Raw genomic sequence first — 23426 nt, 5'->3', positions numbered from 1 at the left:
TTTAAGATATCAATCAATTTTTTTTAAATTGAAGAGGAAGAAAAAATAGGTGTCGGTAATATAAATTCTATCCTAAAATACTAATTTAAACATTAAAAAAAACAGTTTGAATTTCTGAAGTGAGACTCAACAATGAAGAATGATGTTATGTAAACAATGAAGAATGAACTGTGATTAATGAAGCCAATAGCACAGCTGACTCATATTTTATGGCCGAATTAAAGATTTCAAAATAAGCGATTGCTCGAATGAATGTTCGCATCAATTCAACTTCTTCGAAAGTGATTGAAGAGGTAACTACAGGCAAGCATGGACATTGGAATACAATATAATTGATTAATCGATGAATTAAATAGAAATTAGATATTATTCTGGGGAGTTTTTCATTAAATTAACATTAACTTTCTAAAGCTGACCCTGAAACAGAACAGAAATTGGTAATTTTTGGTTTATGTGACTAACAATAATTGTATCTCACAATAAATTGTATCTCAACTATTTTTTAAGATATCAATCAATTTTTTTTAAATAAAAGAGGAGGAAAAAATAAAGCGCGCTAGCCTATTTTTATACAATTTAGTTAGATTTTAATATTAGAAATAGCTGTTTCAAAACTAACCTTATTTTGAAGAATGGACGATTCTAAATATATTATTATCTCAACTATTTTTGAAGGTATCAACTCAATTTTTTTTTTGATGAAAGAAGAAGGAAAAATAGGTGTTGCTTCTATGAATTTTATTTTGAAAGTTTGAATTTCTGAAGTGAGACTCAACAATGAAGAATGATGTTATGTAAACAATGAAGAATGAACTGTGATTAATGAAGCCAATAGCACAGCTGACTCATATTTTATGGCCGAATTAAAGATTTCAAAATAAGCGATTGCTCGAATGAATGTTCGCATCAATTCAACTTCTTCGAAAGTGATTGAAGAGGTAACTACAGGCAAGCATGGACATTGGAATACAATATAATTGATTAATCGATGAATTAAATAGAAATTAGATATTATTCTGGGGAGTTTTTCATTAAATTAACATTAACTTTCTAAAGCTGACCCTGAAACAGAACAGAAATTGGTAATTTTTGGTTTATGTGACTAACAATAATTGTATCTCACAATAAATTGTATCTCAACTATTTTTTAAGATATCAATCAATTTTTTTTAAATTGAAGAGGAAGAAAAAATAGGTGTCGGTAATATAAATTCTATCCTAAAATACTAATTTAAACATTAAAAAAAACAGTTTGAATTTCTGAAGTGAGACTCAACAATGAAGAATGATGTTATGTAAACAATGAAGAATGATGTTATGTAAACAATGAAGAATGATGTTATGTAAACAATGAAGAATGATGTTATGTAAACAATGAAGAATGATGTTATGTAAACAATGAAGAATGATGTTATGTAAACAATGAAGAATGATGTTATGTAAACAATGAAGAATGATGTTATGTAAACAATGAAGAATGAACTGTGATTAATGAAGCCAATAGCACAGCTGACTCATATTTTATGGCCGAATTAAAGATTTCAAAATAAGCGATTGCTCGAATGAATGTTCGCATCAATTCAACTTCTTCGAAAGTGATTGAAGAGGTAACTACAGGCAAGCATGGACATTGGAATACAATATAATTGATTAATCGATGAATTAAATAGAAATTAGATATTATTCTGGGGAGTTTTTCATTAAATTAACATTAACTTTCTAAAGCTGACCCTGAAACAGAACAGAAATTGGTAATTTTTGGTTTATGTGACTAACAATAATTGTATCTCACAATAAATTGTATCTCAACTATTTTTTAAGATATCAATCAATTTTTTTTAAATAAAAGAGGAGGAAAAAATAAAGCGCGCTAGCCTATTTTTATACAATTTAGTTAGATTTTAATATTAGAAATAGCTGTTTCAAAACTAACCTTATTTTGAAGAATGGACGATTCTAAATATATTATTATCTCAACTATTTTTTAAGATATCAATCAATTTTTTTTAAATTGAAGAGGAAGAAAAAATAGGTGTCGGTAATATAAATTCTATCCTAAAATACTAATTTAAACATTAAAAAAACAATTAGGTTCTGGTCAATTTATGTCAGGTTCAAGTCATTTATATTTATAGTAATTAAGATGATTGAATAGAACAATTGAACATTGAGATAGGATTCAAGAGTTAAGATAAAGAGATTTTTCAATAGTGGAGACTCTTTGAGTATGGAAAGAACTATAATGTTAAGAACTAGGAGTTGAAGAAGTGGTGGACAATGTACAAACCTTTACTCTTAATCACATTTTCTTATGACAATGATACATTTTAATTGAATGAACTTGTTATATATATATTTGAACTACCGCCTAAACAGAGTAGTCAACATAAAATATTGCACAGAAATGAAGAAAACACTGATTCAATTTATTACCAACAACATTTATTTTACATGAATATGATATGAATATTACAAACATTTGCATTATAATCTAAATTATTATCCATTGTACATTTCTACACTACAACATTCAAAAAGATCAGACAGGCATTGAATTTGAAACACAAAGACAGACACATTCATAAGGCGCTGTTCACCTGTTCTAGTATTTTCTATTCTGTATCGTATTCGACTTAACAATAATATAAAGTGTTCAATAAAGATCATTGAAATAATTCTACTGAGAGTTCTTATTCTTTCAAAAATACACAACAGAACTCTTGAATCAAGTCAAATAATTACTAACCTGAACAAGTATGACCAAAGCTTACTGAGCCTGGGCCAAGAACAGATCTCTCCTAAACTAAACTTTTTCTAATCTGAGATTTTCCTAAAATTAGCTTCACCTAACTAGAGTTTTTCCCAACCTAAAGCTTTTCCTAACCTAAGCTTTAACTAACCAAAGCTTTTCCTAACATAAGCTTTACCTAACCTTAGCTTCTCCTAACCTTAGCTTCTTCTAACCTAAGCTTTCCCTAACACTTGACTTTTTCCTGACCTAAGCTTATCCTAACCTTTGCTTCTCCTAACCTAAGTTTTTCCCAACTCAAAGCTTTCCTAACCTAAGCTTTTCCTAACCTAAGCTTTCACTAACCAAAGCTTTCCCCAACCCTAGCTTTTCCTAACCTAAGCTTTACCTAACGTTAGCTTCTCCTAACCTAAGTTTTACCTAACCCAAGCTTTACCTAACTTTAACTTTTCCCAACCTAAGCTTTTCCTAACCTGAGCTTTTTCCCAACCTAAGCTTTTCCTAACCTTAGCTTCTCCTTACCTAAGTTTCTCCTAACTCAAAGGATTTCCTCAACTAAGCCTTCACTAACCAAAGCTTTCCCCAACCAAAGCTTTTCCCAACCTAAGCTTTCACAAACCAAAGCTTTTGCTAACTAAAGCTTTTCCTAACCTGAGCTTCCTCTAACCTAATCTTTTCCTAACCCAACAGTTTCCTAACCTAAGTTTCTCCTAACCCAAGCTTCTCCTAACCTAAGTTTCTCCTAACTCAAAGCTTTTCCTAACCTAAGCTTTCACTAACCAAAGCTTTCCCTAATCAAAGCTTTTCCAACCTAAGCTTTTCCTAACCTGAGCTTTCACTAACCAAAGCTTCCCCTAACCAAAGCTTTTCCTAACCTAAGCTTTACCTAACCTTAGATTCTCCTAACCTAAGCTTCTCCTAACCTGAGGTTTCCCCAATTTTAACTTTTCCCAACCAAAGCTTTTCCTAACCCATGCTTTTCTCAACCTAAGCTTTTCCTAACCTAAGCTTTTCCTAACCTAACTAACCCAACCTAACCTAACCTAACTAACCTAAGCTTTTCCTAACCTAACCTAACCTAACTAAGCTTTTCCTAACTAACCTAACCTAACCTAACCTAACTAAGCTTTTCCTAACCTAACCAACCTAACCTAACCTACCCAACCTAACCTAACCTAACCTAACCTAACCTAACCTAAGCTTTTCCTAACCTAACCTAACCTAAGCTTTTCCTAACCTAACCTAACCTAACCTAACCTAACCAACCTAACCTAACCTACCTAAGCTTTTCCTAACTAACCTAACCCAACTAACCTAACCTAACCTAACTTTTCCTAACCTAACCTAACCTAACCTAACCTTACCTAACCTAAGCTTTTCCTAACCTAACCTAACCCACCTAACCTAACCTACCTAACCTAACCTAACCTAAGCTTTTCCTAACCTAACCTAACCTAACCTAACCTTACCTAACCTAACCTAAGCTTTTCCTAACCTAACCTAACCTAACCTAACTAACCTAAGCTTTTCCTAACCTAACTAACCTAACTAACCTAACCTAACCTAACCTAACTAACCTAACCTAACTAACCTAAGCTTTTCCTAACCTACCTAACCTAACCTAAGCTTTCCCAACCTAAGCTTTTCCTAACCTAACCTAACCTAACCTAACCCAACCTAACTAACCTAACCTAACTAAGCTTTTCCTAACCTAACCTAACCTTACCTAACCTTACCTAACCTAACCTAACCTAACCTAACCCAACCTAACCTAACCTAAGCTTTTCCTACCTAACCTAACCTAACCTAACCTAACCTAACCAACCTAACCTAAGCTTTTCCTAACCTAACCCAACCCAACCTAACCTAAGTTTCTCCTAACTTAAAGCTTTTCCTCACCTAAGCTTTCACTAACCAAAGCTTTCCTAACCTAAGCTTCACTCAACCTTAGATTCTCCCAACCTTAGCTTCTCCTAACCTAAGCTTTTCCTAACCAGAGCTTTTCCCAACTTAAGCTTATTCCTCACCCAAGGTTTTCTTAACCTAAGCTTTCCCCAACCAAAGCTTTTCCTTACCTTAGCTTCTCCTAACCTTATCTTTTCCTAACATAGGCTTTCCCTAACCTTAGATTTTTCCAACCTTAGCTTTTCCTCACCAATTTTTCCCCAACCTAAGCTTTCCCTAACTTGTGCTTTTTTTAACCTAAGCATTTCCCAATCGAAGCTTTCCCCAACCAAAGCTTTTCATAACCTAAGCTTTCACAAACCAAAGCTTTTTCTAACCTAATTTTTCCCAACCCAACAGTTTCCTAGCCTAAGTATCTCCTAACCTAAGATTTTCTCAACCTAAGTGTTTCTAAGCTAATGCCTCCTAACCAAATCCTTTCTATGCAAAATCTTTCCAACCTAACCTCCCCTAACCTAACCTTTTTCAACCCAAACCTTTGTAACCTGAGTTTTTTATTATCCCCAACCCAACAAAGCCTAACTCGAACTAACAAATGCAGTCCAGCCCAACCATTGAGCTCCCCTCTAACCAAGCATTTTCCAACCTAATATAACAAAGCCTTACCAGATAAAGACTGAGCAACCCTCAGACTTGCTCAGTCTTCATCACTTAAGGTTTGATAGTCACATCAAACTTTGGTAGGTAGGGTTTCATCAATATCGTTAGATACAGGAGAAAATGTGGTCAGCAGTAATTATGGTTAGCTCCATTTAAAAATATTCTCAACATTTTTCAGGCAAACAACTGGCACATTTTTGATATTTTCCAGATTTCCTATCAACTTCATCAATAGCATTAAATACAGAAGAAAATGTGGTCAGCAGTAATGGTTAGCTCTTTGATGGAATTAGAATTTTTATTCAAATTTGATACATTTGAGTTCTAATTCAAAATTATTTTTTTCCCAAAATTGGATTTTTTTTTTTGAAAAAATTGAAGATAGGTAGTGAAAATTATAACTGGAACCGTTTTAAGCATAAGTTAGCCTGTGGTACTTTTCTGTAAGTTGTATAATTCTGAATGATTGAATAAATAAATAAACTTTAATTATTAATACCTAAATGAGACTTTACAAATTTAGTACCCATTGGGGTTTCCAATTTTTTCAAAAAAAAGTTTGAATTGGTTTGTTTTTTCAGATTGGTTTCTACAAGGATGCAGGTTTGATGCCTAGTGAGATCGGACTCCCCGATTATGTATTAAGTATTCCAATAATGGGAAAAAATGTAGAACAAATTATAATTTAAATATATCAAATTGAAGTTTGTAAAACAATAACAATAAAAAAACAATAAAATAAATATTGAACTCTTGAATCATTAATCGAACAAGTTGAAATCGGAATCTTTCTTATCGAGCAATTTCAAAAACCGATGACAACTCTATTTAGCATGCTTCAAATTTGTGACCTGTAGAGAATAGAGCAGCAACTCTATAACTCTACAACTCTATGGTGCTAGTAAAAACATGATAGTATTATAGGTTGGACAAAATTCAAAATTTGCTGTTAATATTAATAACATTAAATTTCATTGATTAGAATTGTTATTCAGTTACCGACACGTATTTTTTCTTCTTCTTTCATTAAAAAAATTTAGTCCCATAATATCTTTAATAATAGTTGATACAAATCATTATAATTTAGAATCGTCCATTCTATAGAATAAGGTTAGTTTTGAAACAGCTATTTCTAATATTAAAATTAAATCAAATGGTATAAAAATATGCTAGCGCGCTTTATTTTGTCTTCCTCTTTCATTAAAAAAAAAATTGAGTCGATATCTTCAATAATAACTGAGATAGCAGGGGGAGCATGCATGAGAGAGGCAGAGAATTTGACTTCGGATTATTGTTGGGGGGTCTTTAGTGTATATGAAACTCGATGTCGTCACGTCCCAGGGTGGTCGAGAGATTGGGGGGAGGGGGGTAAGTTGTAAAAAACGCGCGCTTATATAATCGCCTGTCCTGCGGCAACCATTCATATTACAGCTTTGACCCTTTTTCTAATATTATCTAAATATAACAAGCTTTCAAAATGGTCCTCTTCATTTTTACGATAGACCGCATAGTTTTTCCGTAAAAAAATAAAATATCTCAAAAAATGTATTTTTTGAGTATAGATTTTTTTTTATTTTCCGAATATTTCAGTCGTTAGCCGACTGAGAGGAAAAAGTTCTCAATAAACGTTGTAGGCCGTTTCTTTCTGAATCCAATGATGTATATAGTTTGGGGGTTACGACCATAGATGCGGCTGTGGGAGGGGGATTAGTAGCACTGTTACACTGCAGCGCGGGCCACCCCTATGACCAGTGCGCGTAGCGGCCTACCTATCGCATCGCTCCTATTAGTCTATGCATCCAAATTATGTATTTCAGGAACGTTATATTATGTATTTTTGGTCGTTGAACACGATTTTTCAACTCTGAAGCCTCAATAATCAATGGTTCTCATCATATTTCATAAATTATGGTCAATATATGCAATATAATAATCGATTCGAGTTAATACAGATTGAAAAGAAAAATGAAATATATACAATGATATTGGATTCTTAAACAGTAATATTATAATGATCTTTTACTTAATTTTGATTGATTCATCCACTGGGTATTCTCGTTCAATCCGTTCTAACAGGAACTAGTTGAATGTATTCCTGCACGTAGATCCATAGCAACTGCAGTAAATACAGCATGCCACTCCCTTGCTGCTGCATTGGCATCCTTTAAAGCACTTTTTGCATTTGCAAGGTGGTATCAAGTTTTCTGGTATTGCCTGTTTTGTCGTCAATAATGGAAGAATAAAACCGGAATCATCTTTGTAATAACCGTAATCTTCAATATTCAATTCCTTCACATTACCGTCTAATGCATTATTCCATAAATAAGTTTGTGCCCAGGTACGACGAACGTGGAGTCTGAAGCTGTCAGATGTTGCTGGGAGAGTCGATATGTTTCTTAGAGAAGATGGATTAGAAGATATAATTCTATATCTGCTGTCATCACAGGTTTTACCTTTTTTCTTTAAAAGATTCAAATATAATCGCTCGCAATCAATGAAATCCTCTTCACACAGTTCTTCCTGACCCATTTTTTCTAGTACAGAATGTTTTTTGGACCTCATCTCAATGAGAATTGCTTTCTTAGTCCCTAATTTGCTCGTAGTATCACAACCTGAGAAAGCGTGAGCAGCTGTCAAAATATTACATGAGTCTTTTCCATATTCATTTGCAACCACGTGACATCCTAGATATTTCTTATTTGTCGTGTTTCCGTTGATTATCCACAAACCGTTACAATTTAGTTTTTTCAGTTCCTCCCATACCCTGATCCCAATGATGAAAACGTCGGTGTTAGGAGAGTGTATGACTATAGTTGCTGGGAAATTCAATCTTTCAAGACCTACTCTAGCATTGAAGAATACTCTTGTATCAGCTTCTTCGTGGTTGCACTGCAATTCCACCACATCTAGCAATATCTCCGTGCTCGTCTTGAGTCTACTGACACTACCGATATTGAACCCTCCCGAAATGATGAACCTCTTCCCATCAGGAACTGGAATAGTGTCCATCAAATATTTTGAGATAACTTCTATCAGCTGTTTCTTATTACGAGGCACACTAATAAATCTCTGCCACTGCTTTGGGAATTTAGTCTCGATAGTTTGGATAGTATATTGGAGAGGCTCTCTTTCTCTGCTTCTTCTATTACGTTCACTACCTTTAATTGAATTTTTATCATAGACATCAAAAACGATGTCCACCTGCATCACTCCATCTTCTTTGAGAATTTTCATAACTCTTTTCATCACAAAATTGCCATAATCATGCAGCGTATTGAAAGTTTTGAGAAGTGAAGTGGGAGTTGAATTGAGCAGAGCCATGCCATCAATTATGTGAATTTGACTACAGGGTTCAGGAATTTGGTCAAATCCACAACCAGTCTCACTTACAATTTCGTGTGTCAATTGAGATTTAGCGGGTTTTTTAAGATACCCATCAGACGTTGACAACGATGGTGGATATTGTAGAAATTCATGCTGTACTAAAACTTCAATGCTGAATGATCTCTGAGCAGCTAGTAAAAACACAAAGGTTAGATCTTTCTGTTCTGGAATGATTTTCGAAATCAGACTAGGATTTTTTTTGTATGATTGCATGTTGGAGAATGACAGCACTCTGTTTCTTTTTAAAGGAGAGAATATACTTCTACACTTTGCTACAACTCTGTCCAGATAAAATTCATTAAAGAGAGAATTACCATTTCTTTCTACATTCAAAAGAAAATCACACACTTCTTCACTTGCTTCCAGACCATTGATTACATTTCGCAGATTGTGGTGTCCATCAAAATCTTGAAGAAAAATATCATGTCCTTGTAAGAAGGTTACAAGCTTCTGGACATCATTCTCAGAATATTCGATGGAATAGGAACATCGCCACTAACATTATTCATCAAATTAGACTTAGAAATGTTGTTATCAATATTAGAAAGTTGTTTGTAGCTAATACAGTGGCCTAGTCTGTTCAAGAGTGTGATCAAGAGTTTAGATCTTGTTAAATGATGTATACTTTCTGCTAGGGCAACATGTTTAGGAGTGAATTCACCATTATTGACAATATGAAATACATCCATGAAGACACACTTGAGTTTCTTAAGAGTTTGATCCGATACATTCCGTCCAGACCTAACAAGTTTTATAAGGAAAGTTTCCCAGGTCTGAGGTAGATGGAAATTTTCAAGTTCTTGTTTCACAGCTACTTCATCACAAACAAAATCTTTCATATTGAACGAAAAATCTTTAATTTCTTGTCTTAGTTGGTCGATGAAATTGTTAACTGTATCATTTTTAGCTGATCCAAATTGATCTACAATATCTTCCACCGGTACAGCAATTTTGAATATTAGTACAGGTTTTGACTGATCTTTGGGGTGTGAGAATAGAAACTTATCTCCATAGTGTTCGATTAGGAGTTTCTTCATCAATCGGTTATCAACGCTGATGTTATTAATATCTCCATGTATTTCCTTTAGTCGGGAAGATAAGAATGATAAAGAAACACATTGATATTCCAGTTTTGGGTCAACCTCTCATATCAAATCGTTAAATGCTCGCGAAATTAACGGATTTACAGGTAGTTCTTGTGAGTCGAGATTCTGCTTTGAGTGTATTCTAAAATATTCCTTTTTGCAAATATCATGATATAGCACGTCAGCAGCAAATACATCATTTACTGAGGAGCATGTACTTAATCGGGTGAAAATAGAATCTTGTTGAAACTTACAAACATCAAGAACATTTTGAGCCAAGCCTACTTCAGAAATTCTATATAAGGTGGAAACCTTTTTTTTAGTGGACTGTTGACAAAAAATACATTTAGTGAAGTCTGTTTTTGGTAGTGCACTTCTAGTTGTAGGACGTTCTTCACAGGTTCTCGTACCTGTTGCAACATCTTCAGCAGCAACATTGATTGGTTCTTCGGTGGAATTATGCACCCTCGAAACATATCTTATCACATTAATTATACTAGTATAACTACTGTAACATGCTCTATGCCATTTAAGAGAATATAGTTCGTTATTTACAATAGACGGGTTCAATCTCTCGGTCACTTCATCCTTCCTACTATTTAAAGCATCAAGAAATGTTTCAAAGCTTGTATGCTTGGGTCTTTCAACTAATAAGCAATCACTTTCCAACTGACATATAGCACATAATCTTTTGTCAAACACCTTCACTCTCTTTGTGATTGAGAGAGACATTGATAACTCACCTTGCACAACACAAACTTATTCACAGATCGGTCACAAAACTCTGAACTCTACGAATCACGAAATATTTAGAATAGAGGCGGCACCACTGTTCACATCAACGCTTGATTCAATACTGACTTTACTGATTATTGTATAGTGAAATAGTAAATAGATTGAGACGGACAGGCAGATACATGCGCGGACACGAGTCGTCTAGACAAAACAAGGAATGTGGCACCTATTATATTTGTCAAAAACAAGACAAGAAATTTGTTGACAAAACAAAAAATGTGGCGCCTATTAATTGTTTAACTTATTCATTCACTTCAAATTGACGATTCAGAAGTGATCAATTCAATAAATAAACAAAATATTCATTCTCGATTAGATATTCTACATATTCATCTTCTATTGATTGAGAATCACATTATTCAACCAATCTGGTTTAACATATGAGATGAACTTTGTAATTTTGACCATAATTTATAAAATATGATGAGAACCATTGATTATTGAGGCTTCAGAGTTGAAAAATCGTGTTCAGCGACCAAAAATACATAATATAACGTTCCTGAAATACATAATTTGGATGCATAGACTAATAGGAGCGATGCGATAGGTAGGCCGCTACGCGCACTGGTCATAGGGGTGGCCCGCGCTGCAGTGTAACAGTGCTACTAATCCCCCTCCCACAGCCGCATCTATGGTCGTAACCCCCAAACTATATACATCATTGGATTCAGAAAGAAACGGCCTACAACGTTTATTGAGAACTTTTTCCTCTCAGTCGGCTAACGACTGAAATATTCGGAAAATAAAAAAAAATCTATACTCAAAAAATACATTTTTTGAGATATTTTATTTTTTTACGGAAAAACTATGCGGTCTATCGTAAAAATGAAGAGGACCATTTTGAAAGCTTGTTATATTTAGATAATATTAGAAAAAGGGTCAAAGCTGTAATATGAATGGTTGCCGCAGGACAGGCGATTATATAAGCGCGCGTTTTTTACAACTTACCCCCCTCCCCCCCAATCTCTCGACCACCCTGGGACGTGACGACATCGAGTTTCATATACACTAAAGACCCCCTAACAATAATCCGAAGTCAAATTCTCTGCCTCTCTCATGCATGCTCAATGTAAGCCAGCGCCTGGACTATAGGTAAAAAATAAAGGCAGCGATTCTATTCTATTCTATTCTATCGACAGGGTGGGTGAAAAGTCCGAGAACGGCTTAATATCTCATACACAAAGGTAATTTGACGGTGTGTGTGATTGGGGATCCTACTCAAATTGAAAAAAACTACTTTACAAAGACTTTAAAAATCCGGTCCGCCATCTTGGATCCGCCATATTGAATGCGAATCGAAACGGTACGATATATTGATATGTGGTTTCCGCCATTCATTTTTTCTTGAAATTCCCTATCGAAATCATGTATCACATAACCCTTCCCTATTTAAAAAAATGAAGTATGTTGCATTCTATATGGCGGATCCAAGATGGCGGACCAGATTCTTAAAGTCATTGTAAAGTAGTATTTTCAATTTGAGTAGGATCCCCAATCACACCCACCGTCAAATTACATTTGTGTATGAGATATTAAGCCGTTTCGGACTTTTCACCCACTCTGTATATAAGCAAAATGGGACTGATTCACTCACTCACTCATTCATAATCAGCAGAACTAAAATTCTACTGGACCAAATATGTTCAAATTTGGCATGTATGTTCAGTTGGCCATCTAGAGGCGCACTAAGAACCGATTTGTACAAATTTCCAAAGATACGCCCAAAATATGCGTTTTTCCAACGTTTTCTCAGCTTTTTCAAGACCTAACAGGCAAAAAAATGTTCAAACTTGGTGCACAGGCTAAGCTGAGGTATTGAATGTTGTATTAGGAGGGTCTCGGAATAACACGCCCAGGTTCCGCAGTTTTTGAGCGTTTTCCTGCGTTTTCTACGCCTTCTCAAGAACTGATTGACAGGTCATGTTCAGATTTGGTACAGAAGTTCAGCAAGGGTCTAGAAATTTTGCCTTGAGAGGACTTTAGAATTACGCCAAAGATACGCCCAATATGGGCGCAATATAGGCGCAATTTTGTTTTGTGAGGACTTCAGGATTACGCCAAAGATACGCCCAATATAGGCGCAGTTTCAGCGTTTTCCCGAGCGTTTTTTTAGAGGGTTTCTTTTCTAAAGTTTTTCATTGAGTTTTCAAAGCATTTTCTACATTTCTCAATCAAATGCATACTTGAGAGGGTTAGATATGGATGTTTGTTAAGTTCATCATATCATTCCTGTTTCAAAGGCGAGCGAAGCGAGCCTGCCGGTTGGTCTACATACTCTATAATATGAAAAAGGAAAGAATTGCCTTATACACGTACGGGATATTGGATTCACGAATGACGACACATCTGAACTACTCAACTGATTAACTTGACATTTTGCATATAGATTCTTAATTTACCGAATATGATTATGGGCCTATTTTGAGTTCAAGATTTCAGTAGGTCAAATTTTCAGTTTGTCAAGTCTTTCATAAGTCCCTTGCAGAGAACGGGTTACTAGCTAGTCTATAATATAATAAAGGGAAGGATTTGCTTATACACGTAGGGTATAGGAAATTGATGAATGACGCATCATCACGTCTCAACTACTGGACTGATTAACTTGAAATTCTGCATATAGATTTTTAATGTACCTAGGATTGCTATAGGCCTATTAGACCCTTGCGGAGCACTGGTTACCTACTAGTAATAAATAAATATAGTGAAATAGGTATATTATATGATTTAGCTTTTCCGAACAACAGAAGACACTATTAAGTGGCAACACATGTTGAAATGATATTTTCCCATTGCATTTTCAAAGGAATAGGAGACTAAATTGAGTGGTCCCATATGCCATGATGTATCACAGACTGTGATGAATTTATGAATTCAGCTGCCCTAATTATTTCAAGTTCAGACGTCACACTCGGTTTCAATTTTGGCAAGGAGAAGCCAACAACAGGTAACGCAATTTCCGGCTTCACAATGGAGTGGGAGAAGAATGAGAAGTAGAAAAAGAACAAGGAGAAGAAAAAGGAGAAGAAGAAGAAGAAGAAAAAGAAGAAGATAATGATAATGATAATGATGATGAAGAGAAAGGATGAGGAGGAGAAGAAGGAGGAGGAGGAGGAGGAGGAGGAGGAGAAGGAGAAGATAATAATAAAGAAAAATGAAGATGAGGGGGAGGATATGATGATGAAGAATAAAAAGAAGGAGAAGGAGAAGAAGAAGAAGCTGATGATGAAGAGAATGGAAGATGAGGAGGAGTAGATGATCATAAAGAAGAAGAATAAGAAGAAGAAGAAGAAGAAGAAGAAGAAAAAGAAGAAGAAGAAAAGGAAGCAGAAGAGCAGTAAAAAAAGGAATTAAAATGAGGATCAATGAGGGTATAATAATGAAAAAAAGAAGGGCATAGGAGGATGAAAGGTTGAAAACAGAAAAAAAGTAGTAGAAGAGAGGGAGGAGAAAAGCAGGAGAATAGGAAGTGGAAAACGGGCAGGGAAAGAAGTAGAAGACAATAAATAGAAGACGATGAATGAGAAGAAGGAGAAGAAGGACGAGAAAGAGTAGAGAGAGAGAGAGATGAGTTTGTGAATAAGAGGGGGGATAAATAATTTAATAAATAATTATTATGGAGTAGCACAGTTGTGAATGAGGAGGAGTGGGAGATAAAATAACAGATAAAGAGAAAAAATACGAACTAGGAGAATGACAACAACAAGTTGAAGAACTTAATAAAGAGAAAAAGTCGAAGTAGAAGAAGAAGAAGAAGAAAGGAAAACGTGGGTACATAAGATTGAGTGGACACTTAGATATTACGTGTTTTGCTCAAGAGTGTAGAAGCTTTTTCGCTAATTAGATGTTCAAATCTCGACACTCATCTATTCCTCCTACTCCTCCTCCTCCTCCTCCTCCTGCTCCTCCTCTTCCTTTTCCTTCATCATTATCTTCTTCTTCTCCTTCTTTTTCTATTTTCTTCATCATCATTATCATCATCTACTTCTTATTCTTCTTCTTCATAATCATCATCATCTCCTCCTCCTCCTCCTCCTCCTCCTCATCCATCGCTTCCTCTCCTCCCCCTCACCATTCTTCACAACCCTTCAGCTTATTCAACTCCTACTCCTCCTCCTCCTTCTGCTCTTCAACCTTTATCTCTTCTTCCTCCTTATCTTCCTACTTCTGTACCATATCTTTTTCCTCCTTCTCCTTCTCCTCTTCATCCTTTACCTCTATCTCTCCTTCCTCCTCTTCCCCCACCTTCTCCGCCATCTCTCTTACCTCCTCCTCCTTCACCCCTTCATCATTTACCTCTATCTCTTCTTCCTTCTCTTCCCCCTCCTCCACAACCACCTTCTCTCCCTCCTCCTCGACTCCTCTCCTCCACCTCATCCTTCCCCTCCTCCTTCTCCTTTTTCTCCTTCATCTTCATTCACGTCTCCTTTCCCATCTCCACAACCTTCTTCTCATTCCTTCCGTAGACACTTAACACAGGATGATACCAAAATGTGGATTAGAAATGGTTGACATGAACCATACCAGTATAAGAGTAATCATTGATGAGCTTGGAACGACTTTCTCCTTGGAAAACACTGTTATGAGGCGAAATATGGTTCAAATCGTGCAATTTTGCTGCATATTGCATGTACTTATAATGTCTATTACATGGGAGAGCTATTGAAGGGGCTCATGTCGAAAATAAAGTAGACCTCAGGCGGAGCAGAGTGTGTACTTGATTTTTCTTGTCTTTCTTCTTCTGTTTTTCACTTTCCTTCTTTACCTTCTTTTTCTTTTTCTCCTCCCTTGGAGAGTCATCTTCACCTAGAATATCCTTGTTTTCCATGGTATGGTGTAATGATAGAGACATACTTATAAGTGTGTTCTCTTTTTAAAATGTATAAATTTAGGGCTACTTATTTTTTATTCATGAAATAACATTATAGTACCCTTTTTTGATTAGATTTTAATAAGAAATAACAGATTAAAAATCTGGTGTGGTACACTCACACAACTTTCCTTGCTCATATTCGAAACTACGATCAGACTTTTGTATATGTGTATATATAATTGTTTTCAGAATACTTTTTCCTTTGTGTAAATTGTGAAATTCAATGATTTTTTTAGTCGTCATTTTTTTAAAGTCGTCAAAACAGCTGTTCTACAGATGAAATATTTCGACTATGTGTTCTTTTTATGAACTGCTCTACCTACCTACCTCATGCACGAGAAGGAGGTTACAAAGTCCATTTCTCGAGGATGGGGTGGACACCCCATTAGTTTTCCAGAAAGGAGACTCATGCCAGTTGATAGAGCTGATAAATAACTATACAGAGTATGAATTTGAAAAAATCGGTCAAGTTATTTTGAAAAAATCGTGAAAAACATGGTTTTTTAGTAATTATCCGCCATTTTTCTCAAGAATATTACGGAGCTCCTGCAATTTTCCAAGGAAAAAACTCATGTCATTTGATAGGACTTATGAATGGCTTGAATTTGAAGAAAATCGTTAAAGCAGTTATCGAGAAAACCGTGAAAAACCTGGTTTTTGGTCATTATCCGCCATTTTTCTCAAGAATATTACGGAGCTCATGGAATTTTCCCAGAAATGAGACTCATTCCAGTTGATAGTGCTTATGGATATCTATCCATGGTATGAATTTGAAGTAAATCGTTAAAGCAGTTTTCGAGAAAACGGTGAAAAACATGGATTTTTAGTCATTATCCGCCATTTTTCTCAAGAATATTACGGAGCTCCTGAAATTTTCTCAGAAATGAAACTTATGCCAGTTGATAGGGCTTGAAAATAGCTATCCATGGTATAATTTGGAAGAAAATCGTTGGAGCTGTTTTCGAGAAAACCGTGAAAAACATGGTTTTTTAGTCATTTTCCGCCATTTTTCTCAAGAATATTACGGAGCTCCTGAAATTTTCCCAGAAATGAGACTTATGCTAGTTGATAGGGCTTATAAATAGCTATCCATGATATAAATTTGAAGAAAATCGTTAGAGCCATTTTCGAGAAAAACGTGAAAAACATGGTTTTTTAGTAATTATCCGCCATGTTGAATTGAATTTCATTGAATTTCTTATTGTCGGGTCCTCATGGTATAGGGACCTTAAGTTTGAAATTTCAAGTCGATCGGTTAATTAGGAATGGAGTTATCGTGTTCACAGACATACACACACACACATACACACACACACACACACACACACACACATACACACACACAGACCAATACCCAAAAATCATGTTTTTGGACTCAGGGGACCTTGAAACGTATAGAAAACTTGAAATTGGGGTACCTTAATTTTTTTTGGAAAGCAATACTTTCCTTACCTATGGTAGTAGGGCAAGGAAAGTAAAAACACAAATCAAAACAACTATAGTGAGGTCCACGTTATAATGGCAGTGTTTGATTAGCAATGGTATTGCTAACATTCAACAAAGCCGATAGCGCTATCTCTTTCTCGCTTTGCTCTGTTGCCATATCGTCTTTTAACAATGTAGAATTATTTATTAATCAACAAAATATATCATCTTGATTATGTAAATTCATTATGATATAATTGAAAAATATAATTTCTTGCTTAATAAAATACTTATAATTGATTATTTCAAATGAGAATGAACATTTATGAATGAACGGTATTACATCAGTCAACCTGTATCAGCTACCGTCTATAGAAGGCATTCACAAGACACAGGATCGGCAATGCTGTTCTCCTATCTTTCTCCACTGCTATTATAATGTGGACGTCAATATAGTTTCGATGTTTCACATCATCTTCGGTTTCTCAAATCATCAAAACCTGATTTTAATATGTAATTTCATATTAAAAACTTTTCAAAAAATCTGGTGTGGTACACTCACACAACTTTCCTTGCTCATTGATCTATAAGCCTCATTAACGAGGATTATATTTAGCGGAATAACATTATGCCGATTGGCGGCTAAATAATTAAAACTGCGATTATACTATTGTTATTGTGTTCAGAGTACATTTTCCTCTGTTTGAATTATGAAATTTGAGGATTTCTTGAAAATTGTCAAAACAGCTGTTCTACAAATAAAATATCGACATGTGCTCTTTTGAATAAACTGCTCTACCTACCTACCTCACGCACGGGAAGGAGGCTACAAAGTAAATTTCTCAAGGATGGGGTGGACCCCCTGTTAATTTCTCAGGGAGGAGTCTCATGCCAGTTAATAGAGCTGATATATACACGTACCTATACAGGGTATGAATTTGAAAAAAAATGGTCAAGTCATTTTTGAGAAAATTATGATAGAAATTTAACAAAAGTCATTCTTCTCAGAAATATTACGGAGCTCCTGCAATTTTCCCAGAAATGAGACTTATGTCAGTTGATAGGGTTTATAAATAGCTATCTAGAGTATGAATTTGAAGAAAATCTTTAGTGCCGTTTTCGAGAAAACCGTGAAAAACATGGTTTTTTAGCCATTATCCGCCATTTTTCCGCCTTTTTGAATTGAATTTTATTGAATTTCTTATTGTCGGATCCTCATGGTATAAGGACCTTAAGTTTAAAATTTCAAGTCAATCGGTTAATTAGGAATGGAGTTATCGTGTTCAGAGACACACACACACACACACACACACACACAGACCAACGCCCAAAAATCATGTTTTTGGACTCAGGGGACCTTGAAACGTGATAGAAAACATGAAATTAGGGTATCTTAATTTTTTTGGAAAGCAATACTTTCCTTACCTATGGTAATAGGGCAAGGAAAGTAAAAAGGGTACTCTAATGTTATTTCATGAATAAACTGAGCTCTCGTATATTTTGAGCCTTATAATATAATAATTAAGGGAAGATTTTACTTATACACACACGCAGGGGATAGGAAATTCACGAATGATGCATGATCACGTCTCAACTACTAATTAAGATTAACTTGAAATTTTGCATAAAGTTTCTTAATTTACCAAGGATGGTTATAGGATAGGCATATTTATAATTTATTCTTTATCACGATTTTGATTGGACCCTTGCGGAACACGGGTTACGTGCTAGTTTTCAAACTAGGAGTTCCTTGTTTGGTTTTGTGTTTGGGAGTAAATTAATCAAATAAATTCAAAATTCTAGTTCCTCCCCTTCTGGGAAAATACCTGTTGTTTCCACCTGGACTGTACCTATTGTCTATGAATAAATAGTCTACTTATTTCTTAAGAATGTTAATTTATGGGTTTTACCAAGGCCGTACCCAGAAAAAATTTTCGGGGAGGGGTTGTGATACTAGGCGGGGTCCGGAGGGTCCAATAAAACTTTTAAAAATTGTCAAATAATGTTTTTATTGACAAAACGAAGCCCATCTTGCCGCTTGGACCATTTCCATACAAAGCCGTTTGTTGTTCTCTCTGGCTGGCTCAAAAAGGTGCTCATGGCATTAAGGCTGTTCCGAACAATTTCTCAATCAAATTGGATAATCTTTCTCAATATAATTGTAAGATCATTATAAGAGTGAGAAAAAGTGGCAACTGAAATTTTTAAGTGGTCTAATAAGCGAGTTATGGGTTGTTGAAGTGCTAAACTCCGTTTTCTTACCAGATCATAGACTGTTTCGACTATATTAACAGAACTTCTCTTAAAAATTCAAAAATGTATCTTTCCAAACTAAAACATTTTATTCCCCAAATCGTTCACAAAAATAAAAAAGTAAATTTTTTTGTGAATTCGATAACTTGTTTATATTGGCATGGATCGCGAAAAATGCATATTAGAGCAAAGCCAATGATATACTGTACTGAATGTATTAAAAAATCTCCAATGGAAAATTCGAAACCGTTCATGATCTGGTAAGAAAACGGAGTTTAGCACTTCAACAACCCATAACTCGCTTATTGGACCACTTAAAAATTTCAGTTGCCACTTTTTCCCACACTTATTATAATTGTATTACACTTTTTCTAATCTCAACAATTATATTGGAAGATTATCCTATTTGAAAAAAGTGTACCTTAAATAAACTACGTATATAAAAGATAACATACAATTTTCCCCGTTATGTGGTCTGTGATGAATGGGAAAATAAAAAGATAAACAATACAAATAGACTTAGCATCTTTTAATGCACCACGAAATTGTGATTTCTTTTTAGTAGATATTGTTTTGAACTTTGAACGCTTCTTTATTTACCTATGAAAATAATTAAATGATAGCCCACTTGAGAAATTTAGTTCCTATGTACATGAAATTTTCTATTTTGGTAAAATCTCGGGGGGGGGGGTTCCAACCCCTGTGACCCACCCCCTGGGTACGGCCTTGGGTTTTACTGATTCTTGTTCTCTATTTTCAATATGCACTTTTCAATAATTCTAGCATTCTATAGTTTTCAACAACTTTAACAAATTTAATGTCAAAAATTGTTAATTTAGTGTTATGTTATATAGTGAGGTCCACGTTATGCTGGTTGTAGTTGATTAACATTGGTACTGCTATCCTTGTCTATCATTCGACGAAGCAGATAGCTTCTTCCTTGAGAAAGTTTTTGTTACTACCCAACAACCCTCCATGGTAACAGTTACTTCAATGAAAACTATCAAGCTCAAATGGTACTAAAAGAGATTTATCGTTTCCAAATCAATCATGTCGATTGGCATAATCGTAGCCTAATTAACAACCACTAATTACCCTTATCATTAGACGACTTGCTCTGATGAGACATGACTACATCACATGACTTGATTACCCAAAAATGTGTTTCTCTCTCACTTTCTCTCTCTCTCACAATCGTACTCTCTTCCTCCCACGCTCTGTCTTTCTCTAATCCACTCTCTCACTCCCTCTCTCTATTCCTCTCACTCTATCATTCTCTTTCTCTCTCTCACTCTGCCTCTTCAGAAACAGGTGTTTACGACGGTACATCACATGACTTGATTACCCAAAAATATATGTCTCTCTTCCACTCTTTCTCTTTCTCTCACTCTCTCTCTCTCTCTCTCTCTCTCTCTCTCTCTCTCTCTCTCACTCTCTCTCTCTCCCTCTTGAAATGCAGGTGACTACTAATGAGAAGAATCATTAGTGCTTGTACATTATTGCGCAGTTCTATTACCCACAATTGCATTCAAAGAGTGTTCTGTATTTCATTTGAAGTGGTTGAATTTTTTGGAGTTTATTTGAAAAGATTCCTCAAATTCTTTTCGGGTAGTATTGGAGCCGATATTATGATATTGTTAACTGTTCATTTAGTAAACACATGTCATGCAATGTGAAAATAGCCCTTTTAATGCAAATATCCCAATATTTTATTTCTGGCGACGAGATTGTACAGATCATTGAATTTAGATAATGCAATTGAAAAGCTGGTGGTGTCTTCAGAAAAAGAGGAGCGTAGTAGTACTAATATAAAAAACAAAATATATTCAAAAGATTCCCTTGAAACATATTGAATAGGTTTCAAATGCATTTGTTTCAAGCTGGTTTTAGACTAAATGAGCAATGCTTCTTCTGAACAAAGATTGATGAAAATAAGGCTGTGCAGCAGGCTAATAAAACTTTCCTGCCGTTGATATTTCTCTAAGTTTTTTGATTTGTTTTGTATCGAGCTATCAAAATAGAACATTTTCACAGGAAAATGTTTTTCCGATCATTACTCTTCCAGACATGAGCGTCTAATGTTCAAATTATTGGGACAAATCATTTCAATTTGGTGAGAGATAAATCATTAATTTCTGAGGATAATTCCTTCATAGTATTGTTGATTGGATAAAATGAAAACTTCATGAGTATATACATTTCTAAGAAAGTTATTCCATTTACAAAAAATAACCCGACTAAATGGTATTTTTGGTCTACAGCTCTAAAGACATGTTCAGGTCCATTTAATCTTATAGAATTCATGAGGACGGCAAAATATCGTACGTACAAGAATTGATGACTGTGTAACTGACTTCATAGGATTGAAATAAAAACACAAATATATTGTCAAAATCTACCGTTTTAATTGGTATAGGACCATGGTTTCGTGACCACACAGGTAACATTTTCAAGTCAGAAAACCATCCAACGAACGGACCAACGAAACCATGGTCCTCTTACCAAATAAAACTGTAGAATTTGACAATATATTTGAGTTTTTATCCCATCACTAGCCGTCAGGCTCGCTTCGCTCGCCATATCCGTCTAGCCTGGACCCCCGACTAGATCGTCCAGAAATGAGATCAGCGGGCTCGCTTCGCTCGCCTGCATTTTTCATTTGAGCATGCTTCATTCCATCAGAAAGTCAAAGTACTGATAAAACGCAGAAAAGCTGAAAAAACGCTGATTTTGGGCGTATCTTTGATGAAATATCAAAGTCACCTCATCACAACATTTTTAGACCCTACCTAGTCCTCTGTCAAAAAATTTGGACATTTTCTGTCTATTACTTGATGAAAGAACTGAGAAAACGCAAAAAACGCTAATTTTGGGCGTATCTTTGGCGTTATTTCAAATTCCTTCTAAGACAACATTATTACACCCTAGCTTAGCTTCTGTACTAAATTTGAACAATTTCTGTTCATTTGTTCTCGATAAATCTGAGAAAAGGCAGAAAAACGCTAATTTTGGGCGTATCTTTGACGTTATTGCAAATTCCTTCTAACACAACATTATTACACCCTAGCAGAACTTTTGTACTAAATTTGAACATTTTCTGTTCATTTTTCTCGATAAAGCTGAGAAAAAGCAGAAAAACGCTAATTTTGGGCGTATCTTTGGCGTTATTGCAAATTCCTTCTAACACAACATTATTACACCCTAGCAGAACTTCTGTACTAAATTTGAACATTTTCTGTTCATTTTTTCTCGAAAAAGTTGAGAAAGCGCTAAAAACGCTGGAAAAATGAAGATTTTGGGCGTATCTTTGGAAATTTTTCCAAATCCGTTCTTAGTGCGGCTCTAAAAGGCCAACTGAACATACATGCCAAATTTGAACGTTTTTGGTCTGGTAGATTTTTAGTTCTGCGAGTGAGTGAGTAAGTCAGTGAGTGAGTGCAATTTTGCTTTTATATATTTATATAGATAGATGGACAACCTTGACAGTGACTAAGTCGAATTTTATGCGACTTTTTGATTGTGATGCTGTAATGTTTACAAAACATGATGTAGAAATGAATAAAATCAATTTCTTTATTTGCAGAGCCATGTTGAGCCAACGACTTGTAGCCGTGTTTGTAGCCATCTTTGTGATCACGTGGTGTTGCATCCAGGCTGCTCCCAGTGAAAAGGAGCGATTACTCAATGAGCTCGAGGTAAGACTCCACTTAACTCTAGTTTAGTTGACCGAGCGAAGTGAGGTCTAAGATTCAAGTCGATGGTTTGGCATTTCTCTTAATGTTTAAATGTTTGAATGTTTGAATGTTTAAATGTTTATATGTTGCGCATTTACGGCGAAACGCGGTAATAGTTTTTCATGAAATTTGACAGGTATGTTACTTTTTTAATTGCGCGTCGACGTATATACAAGGTTTTTTTGGAAATTTTGCATTTCAAGGATAATATAAAAGGAAAAGGGAGCCTCCTTCATACGCCAATATTAGAGTGAAAATCAGACTATAGAATTATTCATCATAAATCAGCTGACAAGTGATTACACAGATTTGTGGAGAAGCCAGTCTATTGCTGTATTTCCATAAGGTCTATAGTTTCAATCAGTTACTTGTGGATGAGAACACTGCGTGAGGTCTACTGTTCACAGAACTACTAGTAAAACTAGTGTTAAAAACGGTATCTCTGATTGGTTATCGTGAATTAATCACGGTAAAAATTAAACCGGCTGTTGTGCAACCGGACCTCAGGCTGGCTTCAAGGGCCGGTTTCCTAGCTCGGGATTTAGCTAAGTTCTAGACTTTAAACA

At 35.3% G+C, this 23426-nt stretch overlaps 1 protein-coding gene across 1 annotated transcript in view; it reads left to right on the top strand.

Moving 5' to 3' along the window:
- The window catches only part of LOC111058146 (prohormone-1), a 148482-nt gene that overhangs the window by 77767 nt on the left and 47289 nt on the right, over nt 1–23426 (top strand). The window contains exon 2 of the mRNA XM_039440880.1: nt 22710–22821. Within this exon, the coding sequence (XP_039296814.1) occupies nt 22714–22821 (108 nt within the window). The 5' untranslated portion in view covers nt 22710–22713. The remainder of the gene's footprint in view (nt 1–22709; nt 22822–23426) is intronic.

This window comes from Nilaparvata lugens, chromosome 14 (genome assembly GCF_014356525.2).
Source record: "Nilaparvata lugens isolate BPH chromosome 14, ASM1435652v1, whole genome shotgun sequence".
Taxonomy (NCBI): domain Eukaryota; kingdom Metazoa; phylum Arthropoda; class Insecta; order Hemiptera; family Delphacidae; genus Nilaparvata; species Nilaparvata lugens.
This window is presented reverse-complemented; position numbering and strand designations above follow the sequence as displayed.